Below are 17,727 nucleotides of genomic sequence, written 5' to 3'. Positions count from 1 at the left end.
TTATTTATATGTAATTTTCTCCTTCCTCCATTTCTTTTATCTTTCTTATGATATACAACACTTGAAATACATTTGGTTTAGACTTTGATTTCTATTTTCTAGTAATTGTTTTTTTGGTAGCAAAGAGAATTAAACTTAATAAGACCTTACTATGTCTAGGCAATTCAGATCCTGTGTCCCAGCAAATATCCTAAAACTTCTGGACTTTGTTTCTTACTTGGGAGCCATACATATGTCCTCCCATTTTTCTCTTGTAAATTACTTTTCCAGTCTCACTACCCAAATCTTTACTAACCTCTTCTTATTGATTCTTAAAGTTATCATGCAATACCTTATATGCTCTACTAATTATCCCATTTTAACAGCAGCTTCTGTTTTAAATTCAACTAAAAACTCCACCAGAGCAGGTCTTTCACTTAAGATTCCCTATCCCTTTCTTTATGCCTATTCTCTGATGTAAATCCCTAGTAGAAAAGGCAGTCTTTAGCCTGCATTCCAACCATTTTCTTGGCCTTATCCCACTCTATTAGTTTTCCCTCTGTAGTTATTTGCCCCAATACCTTGCTTCATTTGCCAGTTTTCTTGAGTAAATTCCTGCTCTGTTTCCTATTTTCTGTACCCCTACTTGCAGACATCTCTTTTGGTAAAAATCTCCTTTTTTCCATTCTCAAGTCTCATAATCTTAGAATATTCTCTATGGTTGTTGTTTTTCTACTAAAGGATCTGCACCCAAAATCCCACATTCTCTCTCTCTATTTCTTGAACTACCCTTTCCTTCATTGGTAAATACTAGGCTAGCTACCCCTGCGGGCCATTTTAGGCCTAGCCACTTTCCCTTTTTATGCTCGAATTAACCTGTCCCATTTGGGTAAATATTGACAATATCCAAGTTATCGTCAATAATTACATATCACCCCTAATGATAATAACTGATGGGAACTGGAATCACATCATAGATAATTTGAGGGGACCCACGCATGGGATAAAGCATTTAGGAGCTGCCACTGTCCATCAGTAGTTTGAGGGTAGTCCAGAGGTAAATTTTCTGTTTCCTATCCATAGATCCAAGTTGTGCTTGAATGTGGACAGATATGAGCTTTGTTTTACGTGGATGGAGAGTCTGGTCAAGAGCAGAGGTATCCTCTGCTAAATATAACTTTCCCTCCAAACTGTTCTGCTGATGTTGCAGAAGAGGTTTAGATCCCTATACTGAGTATTTCTGATGACATTTGACTTGTCGATGTGCAGTAAATACAACAGTATTGGGTTGGAGGAGGCCTTGCATGCAAGACAGGCATCACATCTTAAGCAGTCTGAAAGACACCGAGTATAGTGGCAGGGTTTTGAGTCAGTCCATGTATGACCCATTGTTTAGGCCTTGTATCCTTTTAGTAAGGTATCACTGTGGACATTCTAGCTGTTGTATTTGTTAGGACAGACACATATCAAAGGGTGTTTACAGTCAATGAATCTTCTAATCAGGACTGAGTAAAGGGAGAAAATTACATCCCTAGATCAAGACACAAACTCTTTGTTTATAAGCTGTGCAATATAGAAGGACTTTATTATGACATTGGAAGCAAGTTGGTCAAAAGTTAGGTTATTGGCCACATAAGTTCCCAATTCCCAAAAATTAGGTTAACTCTTAAAGGCATATTGTCAATGTGGCATTTTTCTACGGTAGATGATTTCCCCAATAATGCAATCTTGGCATTAAGTTTCAGTCCATGATTTTGGCACCAGTTATTTATTTGGGACAAACCTTCCTGCAGGACGGCTAAGTCATTTAAAGATTCAATGTCTGCAAACTTAGTTATCCAGAGCCGTTTAGTACTGGCTTTTACTTCATAAAAGTAGATGCCAAACAGGAGCGGTCCCAGCACAGAACCCTGAGGAACTCCAGTGGTGACTAGTCTCTGTGGATGTAACTCCCCCTATTTTTATTTCCCACATCCTATCTCTGAGCTAAGTGGCAATCCAATGGATGACATAGGGGTGCATTCCCAGGTTATCTTTTCCATTATGTCTGAGTGGGGAACTATGCAAAAGCATTAGCTAGGTCAAGGTATGCGGTATGCACCATTTTGCTTTCATCCATTGCTTTGGTGATCTTTTAAAAAAATATCCAGGTTGAGTAAGCATGGCCTGCCAAACTAAGACTGGTCCATTGTTTGGTGGTTCCCTCTGTCCTTAATGATTAGTTCCATGATAAGACTTTCCATGGCTTTGCATATGAGGCTGGTCAGACTTATGGGTCTGTAATTGCCCAGGTCCATAGTTCATAATCATCCCTTTCCATTTTTAATTAAAACCTTCTGCTTGTTTTATGTATATGAGCCTTAACGGTGTAGCTCTTAAATATCCCTTCAAATCAGGTAATCCCAAACCACCTTGTTCTATTGGAAGGATCAGGTTATCCCACTTAACTTTGCCGTCTTTCCTTCTCAAACAAAATTCCTTCCACTCTTTATTAGTTATTGTCCACAACCTCTCCTCTGGCTGATAAACATATGACAGACCCATACATAAAGCTAAAGGGACTAAAAACATTATTATTGCGTGTATCTTACTATTCATATCAATAAACAAAAGCATCCAGTTTCTCATTTTTTGTATTATCGTTTGTTTAGTCTCTACTCACATATCCTTAACTACCATAACAGAAGCCTGTTTAATCCATACTGTTAAATACTTCATCTTATCACATCCCCATAAACATGGGTACTGCTGAACAAATTTGTGTTGGGTACATAATTTGCAGCTATATACTTTGCTTTTTCTTTATTAATTTTAGATCCCTAAAAGACTTGAAACTGTTTCAAAATATTCTAAAACAATGAGATGTCTTTTTCTGGATTTATCAAGTATTACATATCATCATCTGCAAATAAAGCTAACTTTTTCTTGATTACCATACATATTATATCCTTGCATTTCTGAGTCCCTTATTTTCTTTTCCAATGCCTTTCAATATAAACCAAATAAAGGGAAAGAGGGCATCTTTGCCTGGTTCCTCTGTTCAAACACAATTTATCAGAGGGGGACAGTCCTACTTTAATTATTGCATCTGCTCCTCCTAATTAACTTATTATTATCATTAATCAGGAAAGGCAAATGCTTCCATTGCATTTTTCATAAAAACCCAGCGTACTCTGTCACATGCTTTTTTTCTATCATGGTCCAACAACAACAGCTGTATTTTCTTACATTCTGCTTCCCTCTAGATCATCATTGCTCTAGTCATGTTGTCAAATTCTTGTCTCCCCTCTACAAAACTACAGTGATTCATATCTATCAATTTTGGCAACACATTTGCCATTCTTTCTGCTAGTAGAGACACAAACATGGCCAAGAAGGGAAAGCTTGAAAGGTAAGTTAATGGTAAAAAAGAAATATTTAAAAAATGGGGTTCATTTTTGGGTTAATCTCAAATCTTCTCATTTCATTTTCTAACTAAGGCAATAAACACTGAATAAATTAAGCTGCCTGCAGAATATTGGGTAGACTTGATACTCTAAAATAGTGGAAAAACAAGAGTGGGACTACAGTTAACATAGCAATAGATGGCTGAGCAGAAGTAAGGTGCTGAGGCAAAAAAAGGGGAAGAGGGTTCAGTAATTGAGCAGAGACTCACTTCTTATTAAAAGAAGCGGGATTGTATTAATTTTTTTTACACATAGTTATTACTGCTGTTCTGTGCTTTTGCAACATTTAAAATGTCTCAGCATACCTTCTGTTTCTTCCTGGAATATTTTTACATTTATTTTTTAATACCAACATTTGTAGCTCACACTTTCAAGATGCTTTTCTTTAGGTTTTCCCCATAAAGTCCTCTGTCAGGGCTCCTTTGAGGAATTAATGCTGTGTATTCAAAAGACTGTCTACATAATCTAAATTGGAGCTTTTCCATTGCCGCCTGACAGCACTAACAATTTAAGTGGGTTAACCCTATTACCAACCTATCAGGACATTGCTTTTAATGCTAAACCTACTTTATGATTCAAATCATGCCCCCTCTTCCCCTTTCTCAGTTCTAATAAATGAGAAAGATATACTAGAGACTACAAAAAAACACAAATGAAAAAAACATTTTAAATGCATCACAAGTCATGCGGTATAATCATTTACATGTTGTTTAATAATCCTACCAATAATTTAATTAGGAAAAATAATTTCCTTACCTTTTCTTCCCCCTACTGAAAGTTGGCTAGGTTGAAGGAACAAGAAGAGACTGCATTTTTGTTTTAGTATCATTTTACGCTTCTGACTGGTATTGGCAGAGAGATTTATACTTGAGTTCACTTTCTGTTTCATTAACTGTAGGTAACTGTTTTGTAAGCACAGTGTCGCTCATTCTTCTGAAAAAGGCTTGTGCTTTCCTCTGACTACCATTTGTCTTCTTTCTTAAAGACTGGAAAGGGTTTCATTAGTCGTCTCTCAGCCAGCTTCTTCTTAAATGTGATCTTCTCTACTTTGCTTCTTTCATCTTGCCTGCAGAAATCCACCTCCTCCTATTTCTTGCTCATATTTTCTCACTTCTTGATTTGCTTCCAAAACCTGTAAAACCTCAAAGAAAATGATTTTGATTTTTACTGGATAAAACAGTTTAAAACATACGGCTTTGTCTCTGCGTAGTCTGATGACTGAGATAAACTCAATTCTCCTCATCCCGGTGCACACAGAATAACCACGTTTTGACAAACATTCTTGTCTATTCAAATTTTTACTTGCTTCTTCCAATATCTAGTTAATTTTCCTTTTAATCAGTAAGTCTGTAATTCCACAATTATTGGTCTAGGGCTTTTCTTTCTGCTTCACCAGAAATATATATTTTGTGTGCTCTATCTATTAGCATCTCTCCCACAAGCAATAAAATCCATGACGCATGAGCTGTCTCAGAAAGGACAAACCATTATCCCATTCCAGTTTCTCTGATATTATATTAACCCAAAGATTTTATCTTCTAGTCCTGCCTTCAAAATCCCTTATTTCTATCTGCTGTACTTCAATTTCAACCATTTCTCTTACATGACCATATCTCAAACTTTTAGTTAAGATCAAGTGCATATCCATCTCTGCCTCCTGCACTGCTGTTAACTTGTCTGAGTTGTGGGTAAAGGTTTCTTCAGTCACATACCTCCTTTTATTGTTTGTTTTAATATAATCTAATACAGTCTGATGGATTTCCATAACCTCCCTGTACATTTTATTGTACATTTTATTTATTTTGTTGTGAAGTATAGTCATTTCTTATTCTTTAATTATGCAGCCAGAGTTTCTTCCCTGCTGTTGCCTGTCACATGTTCTACAGATCTCAGATTCCTGTTTTCTTCTCCCAGAGATAAAGCTTTTTTGCCCATTTTCTGTGATTTAGACATCTATTTCTACCAGAAACTTCTAATTACCAATATTTCTATTTTTAATGTACAGTTACTAGTTTTTTGATGACAGTTTACTGTTACCCGCCTGGGAAAGCTGCTCTGAAGTTGCTTATCTGGTGAACCCCAGACCAGTAATCCCAAGTTTGCAATGGTATTTTTTTATACCACAACTAGGGTTCAGAGGATTTTTTGACAGATACATAGCAAATGTTAGAAATACAATAGGGAAGAGAGAGGTAAATGGGGGCACGTTTTTTTTTTTTTTGGGAATGTAACAAGTTAGATTTCAAAAATTCCCTATAGAGTACTTTGGAGAAATGTTGCGGGGACAATTGGTAGTAAATAAGGAAATTATATGAGGTAGGTTGTATGATCTGAATTTTCTAGACATAGTCAGGCCTTACTGAGTTTAATGCTACTGGCTTCCAAGAAAGTAATTACTAGAAAATGGAAATCAAAATCTATGCCAAACGTAGCCGAAGATTAGAATATTGTAAAGGATATAAAAACAGGAAGTGGGTCTTTGGAAAAATGAAGGAGAAAATAAAGTCTGTGGGAACAAGACATGCAAAAATATGTTTAGGAGGAGAAGTAAGGTTTAAGGAAGGCAGGAAATGAGCAATTTATGTAATGCTAAAGTGAACGAAAAGCTAAAAAGAAAATAATATGTAAATTGCATGGTAATAATAATAATGGAAACTGACAGTATTTTGTTAATGTATGTGAACTTGTGTTATATTTTAACATCTGACGATGTAATAAAGATGCAAATATAAAAAAGAAAGAAAAAACATTAAACTGATCCCATTATATACACTCTAGATCTGACCTCAGGGAAATCATTTGGGTCATCTAGCTTAAAACGTTTAGGTCTGGCTTACCTCAGGAGGTAACATTCACCTTTGAAACCCATAAGTCCAGGTGGACCACAGGGGACATGCTTTAGGCTTAATCAGTTTTGATCCCCTCTGTCCAGTTGACTTTAGGGGAAATCCACATAGGCATCAAAGAAGGTGCTTTCTGAAGAATATAATCATACAACACAACATGAGTAAGGAGAAGTGTAAACTCTTGTGTTCAGAAGAAGGCTGAATATTAGTATCCTCCTTAGAAACTGAAATGTTAATGATCTTTACTTTGTTAGAGCCTTAAAGAAAACATGTTGGATGATCTTTACATTCTGTGTGCTTCAACCTCTAAGTCCATTCATTGTAACAGGAAAAAAACAGAAATATTAGAAGACAGCAATAATTTTCAGAATGGGTGATCTGGTAAGGAAGCAGAAAACAGCTTAAAAAAAAAAAAACATTGCTGCTCTTTATTTCAGATGGCCTGTAGCACTTAAAAAGAGGTTAACATGAAAAATTGTAGTAGTAGTAATGCAACCCAGCTGACTGGGTTTAGTTTGTGTCCCTGGTGCTAGAGAAGGCAGGCAGGGAGAAGGGAGGAATGAAGAGGTGTGGCCTGACTGCCTCTCCCAGGGGCTGGAGTGGGTAAGTACACACCAAGGGGAACAGTGGTTAGTGTGATTTCCCTGGTGGAAACAGGGGAAGCCATAGATTGTGCTTTGGTGGGTGGGGCAGGGCTGCTTGGAGGGAATACCCCTTGCAAATGTGAGCGAACATTTTCCATGGTCAAGCCACTGCACATCTCTTCCCCAGTTTTGCAGTGGGTACATTTGAGGAATGGGATTGTAAAGAAAAAAATCTGAATCACCCCTCTTAGCTGAATACTGGTTCATCCTGGTCAACCTTTGCTATGGTGATGGCAAATGAATGGGTTAATTGACCAGGATGGAAATGATGATGATGATCAAAATACAGTGGGAGACAAATGCAACAAAAAAAATAAAAACTTAGCTGTGTTAAACTGAACATTATAACAATATGAAATACATTGTAATACAATTACATAGACAATACCTGAAGAAATAAAGCTGCACAAGTCACTACTCCAACAGTGATGTGGAATGTGAATTACTGAGTCCGGTGGTGCATTTCCATTACTTACCTCATAACATCTGACAGCCTGTTTGTTGTCAGAAAAACATTATGTAGCATTTAATTGGTTTAATTTATCTGAGTGTTTTGGGTTTATAATACCATGATGGGAATGGACCCTGTTCCTGTGTCAGGGTACAATCATAGTTAATAGTATTGGTTCAATATTTGATGTTATCCAAAAACACTCTCCACCCTGCTGATGAAAATAAACGGTGAGGCTCTGCAGCTACACCATACAATTTTGGTTCCCATTTGGAAAGCATTTTTATTACAAGAACTTTATTTAAACTTTATTTGACAAAATACTACATACCTTTTCCATGTATTTGTTTAGCACAGACACATGATTAGAATATTTGGATGATGAGATTTTATATGAGCATGCTTTTAATGTGGAAAAGACTGCAACTTACAGTATACGTAATCAAAGCTGAAGAACATAAAACAGCAACTTTATCAGTGATAGTACTTAAGATTTTGACTGATGAATTGAGATTTATTTGAATTACCTCTGACAGACTGTTATTGCTCCAGATAACATAATAAACTATATTCACAGCCTATCTTTGTCAAGTCATACCAGAAATACTTTAGGCTGGAAAGTTACATATCTTGCTTTATAGTTTTAACATCACATTTTGGACTACGACTACGCCAAATGGAATTTCTTATGTTCACTGTTGCCATTTAGGAACTGTAGAAATCCAACTTAACTTAGTCAAATTATAAGACTATATACTATTACCTTTGAATCCTGAAGGGCCTGCAGGCTTGGGTTTATGGCCAGGGTGAAAATCAGTGGAGCCAAGCTTTTATTCACAATGGAAACAATTTTCCTGACTGTCTGCTGAACTCGAACGGCCCCAAAATTCACCACTTTGTTCTGTGGTTCTACAACTTCTAGCTAAAAAATATAAAGAAATGCATAACTCATCACTGATCAATTGATACATTTTTTATCACAATTTATTACAGTTGACAAATATGCAGTTGGGGAACTGAGTAACTATAAATGAAACAGAAGACTTTGTTCTCAAGTAACATGATTATATTGAACATCAAGCACACACTTTCTGACGCTATCAGTGTTTCCATTTATAATAATGACCCTGTTTTGCTTAACTTAAGCAAGTTGTTAGTGTTTAACAACTTCTTCTTTTCCAATCTCATAATGTTAGATCTTTTGGGGTCTTGAAAGAATGCCACCAGCAATTACTTAGTTAATACAGTACCTTCCAACATGGCATGTGCACCTTCATCACTGACCATGGACCACTATCTAGTTATGTGATCTCCTCAGTGTCACACAGGAGGCAGAGTTGGAAGGAATCAAACAGAAACCCCCTACCCTTGGGTACAGGAAAGAGCTCATTAACAGCTCAGATCCTTCATCTTCTGAGTTAACTGCCAACTGCAGCTGCAGTACCAGTACTGTATTTGCTTTTCTCCTATCTTTCTTAACATTTTCTCTTTTTACATAATCTGTTATTACAATTAAAAAGTGGATCTTAACAGAAAAGACCCATCACATTTCCTTTCACCATTTACAAACTTGAGTTGTTTCCTTCTATTCTACATTTAAAATAAGATTTACTGTAAAATACCAAGAAGTACTGGATAGCACTCTACATCCCTGTACATCAACCTACTTCAGCTGAAATACAGTCCTTAACTAGAAATATGTATAGCCAGTGTGAAAGGTTTCTACTTTATAGTAAGCTAAAACGTTTTATTTGTCATAGATGACATGCCTGATGCCATTCTTTATGCAATTGTATCATGTAGCATTACATCACCACATACACCTCAGAACATGGACCTGTTTTATGCACCAGTACAATACGTTTTTGATGTACATTTGCTCTCATCATAAAATTCAAATGTTCTTCTCTTCTGGCTGGTAGACAGTGAATAATCATTTTCCACAAACAATCTAATGTTCCAATTTTTTAATTTTGTTGCTTTCTGCACAGTTCTTTCAGAAGCAGCTGTTTCTACTGGCATGACTGCAACTTTACCAACTCTTTGCTACTTTTTAATAACCATGTTTTGAGCATACACACAGTGTGCCCTTTCAATTAAATGCTGCTATGGAATACCAATACAGTTGCATATTTTTACCTTCCATTTCTTTTGATATAGCAGAAAAGCTCAGGTTTTCTCTGTGTGCTCTAAGTCTGTTTTTGTAATAGTTTTTTTTTTTTAATTTTTTTTTTTTGAGAAACTTCATATCCAGCCAGTATTTCTTTCATTTCAACCTCTGATCTCTACAGTTTTACCAGCTCATCTAAATAACTACTTAAAGTTTCTTCCATTCTTTCTACTTGTTGTCATTTGCTTATATATATTCCTCGAGTGTCTCACTTTTTTAAAACACCTCCGGAATGCATTTTATTTTTTTTCTGTAAATTACTGGAATAGATTTCCTTTACCAAAGCTGAAACTGTTTTTTTTTTCTTTTTTGAACAGCTGCAAGACTCTTCTCCACTACCAAGGTTTTTTCTTCTTTTCTGGTGGATTTTCTCTTACTTTCTCCTGATTTCTTCATTGCTGACACCCAGTCAATATAGTGACTAAACAGACTGATAACCTTTATTTGCTATTTTCCAAATTTTCTGTTTTCACAATGGGAAAGCTCAAATCTACCTGTTGATTATTTTGCAGTCATCTTGGAAGTCGGATTAACTCAGCATTTTTATATTTGTTAGTATTTCAATATTGAAATGTATGATATGTGGTTATGTGTAATGTTTCAGTGTTTAAATACATTGATTTTCTAACTGGTTATTCAAGTGTTTTTATATTTATTGATATTTTATTCTTAAAATGTGTTTTATTATTGTAATATACTGTGTGAGTCATAGTATTAGAGTAGGGACTGCATTTTGTAATTTTTGAATGTATTTTGTTTTCTTTGGGGACTGTTGTTGTCATGGTTTCATTCTGTTTCATTATATATTTTTTATTTCTTTAGTTTTGTGCAGTGTGTTGTATAACTGAGAGATTTATGTTTATGAAAGTAATACATTTTGTTTAAGTGTACTAAAAGGTTTAGGATGTAGGGCGTTGCCTTACATCTTTTGTTTCAAATAAGTAGGTTTATAATGTTGGTAAAATTTTGATGATCTTGTTAGAGTAGTGATAATGTTTGCTGACTCGAGTAGAGTGATTAAAATCTGGCACTTTAGCTGTGATTTAGAGAATTAGGATTGGTTCCCTGATTGTAACCAACTTATGTGTTCAAGACATGCATGTCAAAAAATTCACCTAAAGAGTGAAGAAAAGCTCAATAGGTGAGTCTTGACATCTATGATAAGAATACGTAATAAGAGTTATGACTGGAGAAATCAGATCTTAATTCTTTATAGCGCACAGTGCTTTATCTCCTGTTTGTACCACCATTAAAATATGTAGGAGTGAAAACTGTTTTACAGCTTTAAAAGCTGAAAAACTCTTAGAATTGACACAAACACAGTAGACTGACGTGAGGTGTCCATTTGGGGAACTAAGGGCTTTAAAAGCTGACAGACACTTTGCTTTGCCACATGTCTTATTAAAAAATTAGAAGTTATGTACCTACCATAACGTTCCATGTTAGTTGTCTTCTTCTCACCTTCTTTCTTGCTGGATGGGTTCGGAGCCGAACCTCGGCTCCGACTCGGCCACTACTAAAGCTCGAGAGCTAGTTCCACCGGCTCGAGGCTCCTCTATATCCCACAATGCTAGGCGGTAACTACTCAGATCTCGTTTGATAGCTAGACCAAGCAACAAAAGGCAGCTCCAAAACCTGGAGAAATAATCCACCTCTAAACCTGAGGGTAAGGTATCCTAAACCTAACAAAGGGAAATAGAGGTGGACAAGCTGTGGGAAAACAAAGATGAGAAGATCACCAGAAAAACAATCCTCTAGGTCTGTCCAGGCTTGGGGGAAGGAGGGTGGGACGCAAGAAAGAAGGCGAGAAGAAGACAACTAACATGGAACGTTATGGTAGGTACATAACTTCTAAATGTTAAGTTGTCTATCTCGCCTTCATTCTTGCTGGATGGGACCGCGTCCCTAGCAACTTGTCCCGGGTGGCCTATCGGAACAGACTCTTGAGAACAGTGGAACCAAAGTTGGCTCGACCTCTAGAGGCTAAGTCCAACTTGTAATGAGAAATGAAGGTATGGGGAGAGGCCCAAGTAGCTGCAGAACAAATCAAATCAATAGGCAGTCTGTCTTGAAAGGCTATAGATGTGGCTAAAGCTCTAGTTGAATGAGCTCTGGGTTTGGATGGCAACTGTTGATGTCTGATCTCATAAACAAAGGTAATCAACGAAGTAAGCCATCTAGAGAGAGACACTTTAGTAACTGGAAGGCCCATTCTACCTTCCGCATAGGAAATAAACAGTTGATCGGAAATAAACAGTTGATCGGACTTCCTGAACTGTTTGGTCCTGTCTAAATAGTACCTAAGTTGGCGATGAACGTCCAAGCAGTGTAATTTTTGCTCTGATCTGTTTGAATAGTTAGGGAAGAACACTGGAAGATCAATGGTTTGATTCAAATTTGCTGGTGAAGCTACCTTAGGCAAAAAGGAAGGATTAGTACGTAAGGATACCCTATCCTTATGAAACAATAAATAAGGGGGTCGACTACACAGAGCATGGAGTTCAGAGACCCTTCTAGCTGAAGTAATAGCTACCAGGAAAAGTGTTTTCCAAGATAGTAACTTCATTGAGCAAGAAGCCGCAGGTTCAAAGGGGGGGAGAATTAAAGACGCTAGAACCAAGTTCAGATCCCATTGAGGAGGAGGATCCTTGATAGGTGGTTTGAGGAGAAAAACTCCCTTTAGAAAGGCTTTACAGAGCTTGTGAGCCATAATGGAAGACTCTGAGACACCTACATGAAAGTTAGATATAGCCGCCAATTGAACTTTGATGGTAGACGGAGACGAACCTGAGTGGAAAAGTTCGGCTAGAAAATCCAGGATAGATTGAATGGAGGCAGTGATAGGATCTATATTCTTTGACTCTGCCCAACAGGAAAAACATTTCCATTTGCTATTATAAATCTTCCTTGTGGAAGATTTATGAGAAGCTATCAAAATATCTCGAACTGAGTGAGATATTAAAGGAAGCCTGGCTAAAGCTGGAACTGGAGTAACCACGCTATGAGGTGGAGAGAGGGAAGGGAGTGGTGCAACTGACCCGACTGATGGGTCAAGAGGTCTGGAACTGGGTCCAGATGCCAAGGTTGCTCCAACAGATAACGGTGAAGAAATGGGAACCAAATATGTCAAGGCCAGTAAGGGGCAATGAGGATCATGGAGGCTTTCAGAGCGATGGCTTTCTGAATTAGTTGAGATATCAGTGGGATGGGTGGAAAGGCATATAGAAGTCCCCGGGGCCAATCGTGGACTAGAGCGTCTCTGCTGGGGTGGCCTGGTTGGGGAAAGATGGTGAAGAAATCGTCGCACTTGCTGTTTTTGGGAGTAGCGAAAAGGTCGCAGCAAGGCCGGCCCCACTTTTGAAAAACTTCCTCCAACACTGAATTCTTCAGAGACCACTCGTGAGGCATGAGAATAGCCCTGCTCAACTTGTCTGCAATCACATTGGACTTCCCGGGAATATGCGTTGCTAACAGAAATCGCTGAGAAGAAATCGCCCATTGCCACAGTCTGAGTGCCTCTCGACATAAGGGGTAAGATCTGGTTCCGCCTTGTTTGTTGATGTACCACACTACAGACATGTTGTCTGTCTGAATTGCTATAGTTCCCTTGGGAAGAGAGTCTTGTAGGGCTTGCAATGCTAGAAGCACTGCTCTCATCTCTAGGACATTTATGTGCAAGTGGCACTTGAAAGGCTGCCACATGCCCTGAACCGTCCTGCCCTGGTAATGCCCCCCCACCCGATCAGGGAGGTGTCCATTGTCAATGTAGCAACCGGAGGAGAGGGAACGAAAGGTCTTCCTAGGTAGAGCTGGGGGGATGTGATCCACCGAGAGAGATGATTCCTGCATGATTGAGTTATCGCAATAGAGTGGGACATTGGAAGTCGTTGGAATGACCATTGTGTGAAGAGCATCCATTGTAAGATTCTCATGTGGAAGCGGGCTAAAGGGAGGAGAGGGATAGCCGCCGCCATTATTCCTAAGACCTTCAGGACCAGTCTGACTTTGACCTTGTTGCTCTGCAAGACAAGAGAGACCTGTCTGTGTATGTCTGCTACCCTTTGCTCTGTGAGTCTGGCTGACATGTTGACTGTGTCTAGATTTGCGCCTATGAAGGTAATAACACGACAAGGCGACAAGACAGACTTTTCAAAATTTATGGAAATGCCTAGTGTTTGACATGTGCGTAAGGTGTAGTCTCTGGCAAGAAGAAGAAGATGCTTGGTGGGGGCTGTTAGGAGCCAGTTGTCTAAGTATGGAAACACCTGGAATCCTTGCCGTCTCAGATGAGAGGCAACCACCGCCATGCATTTGGTAAACACTCGGGGTGCTGTAGTGAGACCAAAGGGTAGGGCCCTGAACTGGAAATGACTGGTTCCCAACCTGAAGCGGAGAAATCTCCTGGAGCATCGGTTCATTCTGATGTGATAGTACGCATCCTGGAGATCTATAGAGCACATCCAGTTGTCCCGCCCCAAAAGGGGCAGAATGGACTGCAGCGTGACCATCCGAAATTTCGTTTTCTTGACAAACTTGTTCAAGTTGCTGAGATCCAAGATGGGTCTCCAGTCCCCTGTTTTCTTTGGCACCAAAAAGAATTTGGAGTCGATTCTGGATCCTTGTTGGTCTGCTGGAACTGGTTGAATAGCTCTTTTTGAAAGCAGCTTTGAAATTTCTAGCGCTGCGTGTTCCCTTTGATTGGGTGGAACGTCTGGAAGGGAACTTTTGGATCGTCTTGGGATATGAATGAACGGAATCTTGTAGCCCTCGGATATGATCGACTGTACCCACTTGTCTTGGGTAAGGGAAAGCCAGGCTTCTGGGTACAGCGATAATCTTTCCCCGACTGCCTCCGAAGGTGGACAGCCGGGCAGCCCCTCAGGGGTGCTGAAAGGGTTTGTCAGAGAAAGTTTCTCTGCTACCCTGGTTCTGCGGGCCCCCTCTGCCTCTAGGATGGCGTCTATTATTATTGTTCCCCCCTCTGCCTTTAGAGGGGAACCGACTCTGTGCGTCAGGCAAGACTCCCTGTGGTTGTTTGCGGAACCACATCTTTCCCCCCTTCTGACCTTTGGGGTAAGGTCTAGAAGGAGTAGAAAAATGGACTCCCACGGCAGAGAGAGTCTTGCCTTCAACCTCGCACCTAGTCAGGGTTTTCTTCACTTGAGGACCAAAGAGGGATGATCCATCAAAGGGGGAGTTAGTGAAGGACGCCTTGAAAGGGTCTGCAAAGTTACATAGCCGCATCCAGGCATGCCGACGTAAGGCCACGCCTGTACCTGCAGCTCTACTCGCTCCATCCGCCGCGTATGAAAGAAGGCGCATGGAGGAGTTAACTATTGAGTTGAGGATCGCCAGCTGAGAGTTCATCCTATCCTGAAAACCTGCAGCTGATGGATCCTTTAACATTTCACTCACTTCCTTGAGCAAATCCCTCTGGAGACGAGTGAAATGACACAGGTAATTCAGTGAGCGCATAGAAAAGGTCGCTGACGAGAACATCTGCTTACCGTACCTGTCCATGGTCCTAGACTCCTTGTTAGGAGGATGGACAGGTACTGAAGGATCAGCTAGCTCCTTCTTGGTGGCTGCAGCCACCACCATAGCATCAACAGAGACGCCTTTGGCTAAGAATTCTTTATCCTTAGGGGCAGTGATGAATTTTGACGGTCTCCTGGGGGTGGGTTCCACTGAGTGAGGAGCCGTCCAAGCCTTCCTTGCCACCACTTTCATGAGGGGGTCAAAGGGAGGGGACACCCAGGAGGTGGAAGGGTGAGGGCCAAACGCCTCAAGATACACTGATTCATCCTCTGATGGGTTAAGGGCTGGACAATTCCCCCTCTGTATCAAGATTTTGAGGATGTCCGCAAAGGAGACATCTTCAGAGGGGGAACCCTCAGAATCCCCTAAATCAGTGTCAGAGGTGACAGACTCAGGGGAGTCAATGTGCTTCCTCTTGCACTGCCTCTTCCTAGGGGGCTCTCCTACAGGGTCAGGAGAGGCCTCGGAAGAGGAGGAGATACCCACTGGGGATACTTGAGGGGCTGGCTCTCTACGATCCGGGATGAGGGGGTGAGAAGAAATCACCGCAGGCACCGTGGAGGGAGGGTCAGATGGAGCCGACTGTGGGGTTGAACCAGGTTCTAACATGCTCCTCATGACCTCGAAGGCACCCCTGTCAGGCAGGGCCAGAGGTCTCCGCTCCGAAAAGCTGAAAACCTCCCCCAGCACTGACAGTGATAGCTCTGAGGTCGATGTCGGAGCCAAACTCACCAGCGCCGAAGCACCGAGAGGGAGAGCGGGGTCGGACAAGGGTCAGATGCCACTCGCCCCCTCGGAGCCGACAAGGGAAGTCCAGTGCCGAGATTCCTCCAAAGAAGAAATCGGAGCAGACGACGGCGCCGAAGACAAAGGAATCGGTACCGACGCACCCACAGTCTTGGGTCCAACCAGCCCCGGCTCCGAACTCAAAGGAGTCAGAGGAGGAACATTCTGAGTGATGGGAATAGCCATCTACTGTTGAGTCGGGCTATGAAGCATTTGGGCCAGTGCCTTGGACTTGAGAAGTCGACTCACCACCCTCTGCAGGTCATGGTCTGAAAGTCTCGACGACCTAGAGGAATGAGATCTATGGCTCCGTTCAGACAACAATGGCGATGCTGGAGCCAAATGAACAGAGCCAATAGATGGTGATCTGGACCTCTTCCTGGAAGTCGGTTCCGATAACCTAATCGGAGCCGACTCAGCGGTGTCTACCTTGGCTCCGGCCGGAGCCGAGGAAACAGTAGGAACATGTGTTCGAGAATCATCGGCTCCAGCCGGAGCCGATGTCCGAACAGGCTTTGAAGCCCCAAAAGACGACTCAGATACTGGAGCCGACGGTCTGGAAGGCTTGGAGGGTTTCCCCGAAGATTGAGTTGGGGGACTCTCAGGCTTCAATAAGCCCCTTAAAATGAGCTTATTTTTCTGCTCCTGCAGGACTCTAGGGCTGAAACCATGGCAAACAGCACATGAGTCCTGCATGTGCAAAGGTCCCAGGCAGTAGACACAAGAAGTGTGACCATCTGTCAGAGACATTTTTTGACAGCACGAGTCACACTTCTTAAAGCCTGAGACCTTAGATTCTTTAAACATGGTTCTAAAGACAGGAGTCACTCACACAAACACACCAGTTTAACCAAGGAAAAAGTTTCCACACAAACACTCACTCCAAATACTAGGAGGGGTGGGAAAGGGGCCTAAGGCCTAAGGGGGATTTTGAGGAAAAAATTAAGGATTAAAGGGAAAGATTCGAAAGAAAGGGACTGGAATCGAACTAACTAAGTAAGGGATACTAGAAAAACAAATTTAAAGGGGTCTAAGTTGACTAAAAGTCTAAGAAAATTCACTAACCTGCAGAGCCGGTTGGAACAAAGCACCTCGTCAGCTAAGTGGCAAACGAGATCTGAGTAGTTGCCGCCTAGCATTGTGGGATATAGGGGAGCCTTGAGCCGGTGGAACTAGCTCTCGAGCTTTAGTAGTGGCCGAGTCGGAGCCAAGGTTCGGCTCCGAACCCATCCAGCAAGAATGAAGGCGAGATAGACAACTTAACATCAACTTTTAATGAGGTTTTAGTTTCTGACAATGTTCTGTGATAGTCAGCATTGACTGCTATTATACTGTAGCATGAGACTAAAACTTAACAGTGATGAGAAGTGCTCAATAAAAGCTACCTCAGATTGAGTTTGCTGCCCCCAGATATAAAAGGAGAAACTATAGCAGGAAATACCAAACATAGAACAGAGAAGGGTAAGCTGGGGTTCAAACAATGAACAGAGGCTCCTGTACAACTCTTAGATCTATCCAGAAGCAAACAAGGAGGGGGCAGGTGGGCAAGGAATTGAGCAAGAATGAAAATGGACAACAAAGATGGAACATTATGGTGAGTACATAAATTTTTTTATTTCATGTTGACATTTTCATTCATTCTTGAAGTAGTAGGACAGTGTACCCAGCTACTACAACCCTGGGAGACCCCTAAGGAAGGATATTCCAGAGCACTGCTGAGTCAAATGCCACTCTATTTCTAGAAATCAAATCCAACTTGTAATGAGCAATAAATGCATGTGGATTAACCCAAATTGTAGCTGCACAAATATCATTTCAGGATGCTATGGAACAAAAGGCAGAAAAAAATGCTATAGAGCTTGCTGAA

At 40.6% G+C, this 17,727-nt stretch overlaps 1 protein-coding gene across 1 annotated transcript in view; it reads right to left on the bottom strand.

Moving 5' to 3' along the window:
• HYDIN (HYDIN axonemal central pair apparatus protein) overlaps positions 1-17,727 on the bottom strand; it is a 6,673,197-nt gene that overhangs the window by 621,758 nt on the left and 6,033,712 nt on the right. Inside the window, exon 77 of the mRNA XM_044079523.1 lies at positions 8,130-8,288. Within this exon, the coding sequence (XP_043935458.1) occupies positions 8,130-8,288 (159 nt within the window). The remainder of the gene's footprint in view (positions 1-8,129; positions 8,289-17,727) is intronic.

The sequence above is a fragment of the Protopterus annectens genome, chromosome 8.part0 (assembly GCF_019279795.1).
Source record: "Protopterus annectens isolate FY-2018-M chromosome 8.part0, PAN1.0, whole genome shotgun sequence".
Lineage (NCBI taxonomy): Eukaryota > Metazoa > Chordata > Ceratodontiformes > Protopteridae > Protopterus > Protopterus annectens.
The sequence above is the reverse complement of the archived record's forward strand: the minus strand, read 5'-3'. Positions and strand labels throughout refer to the sequence as shown.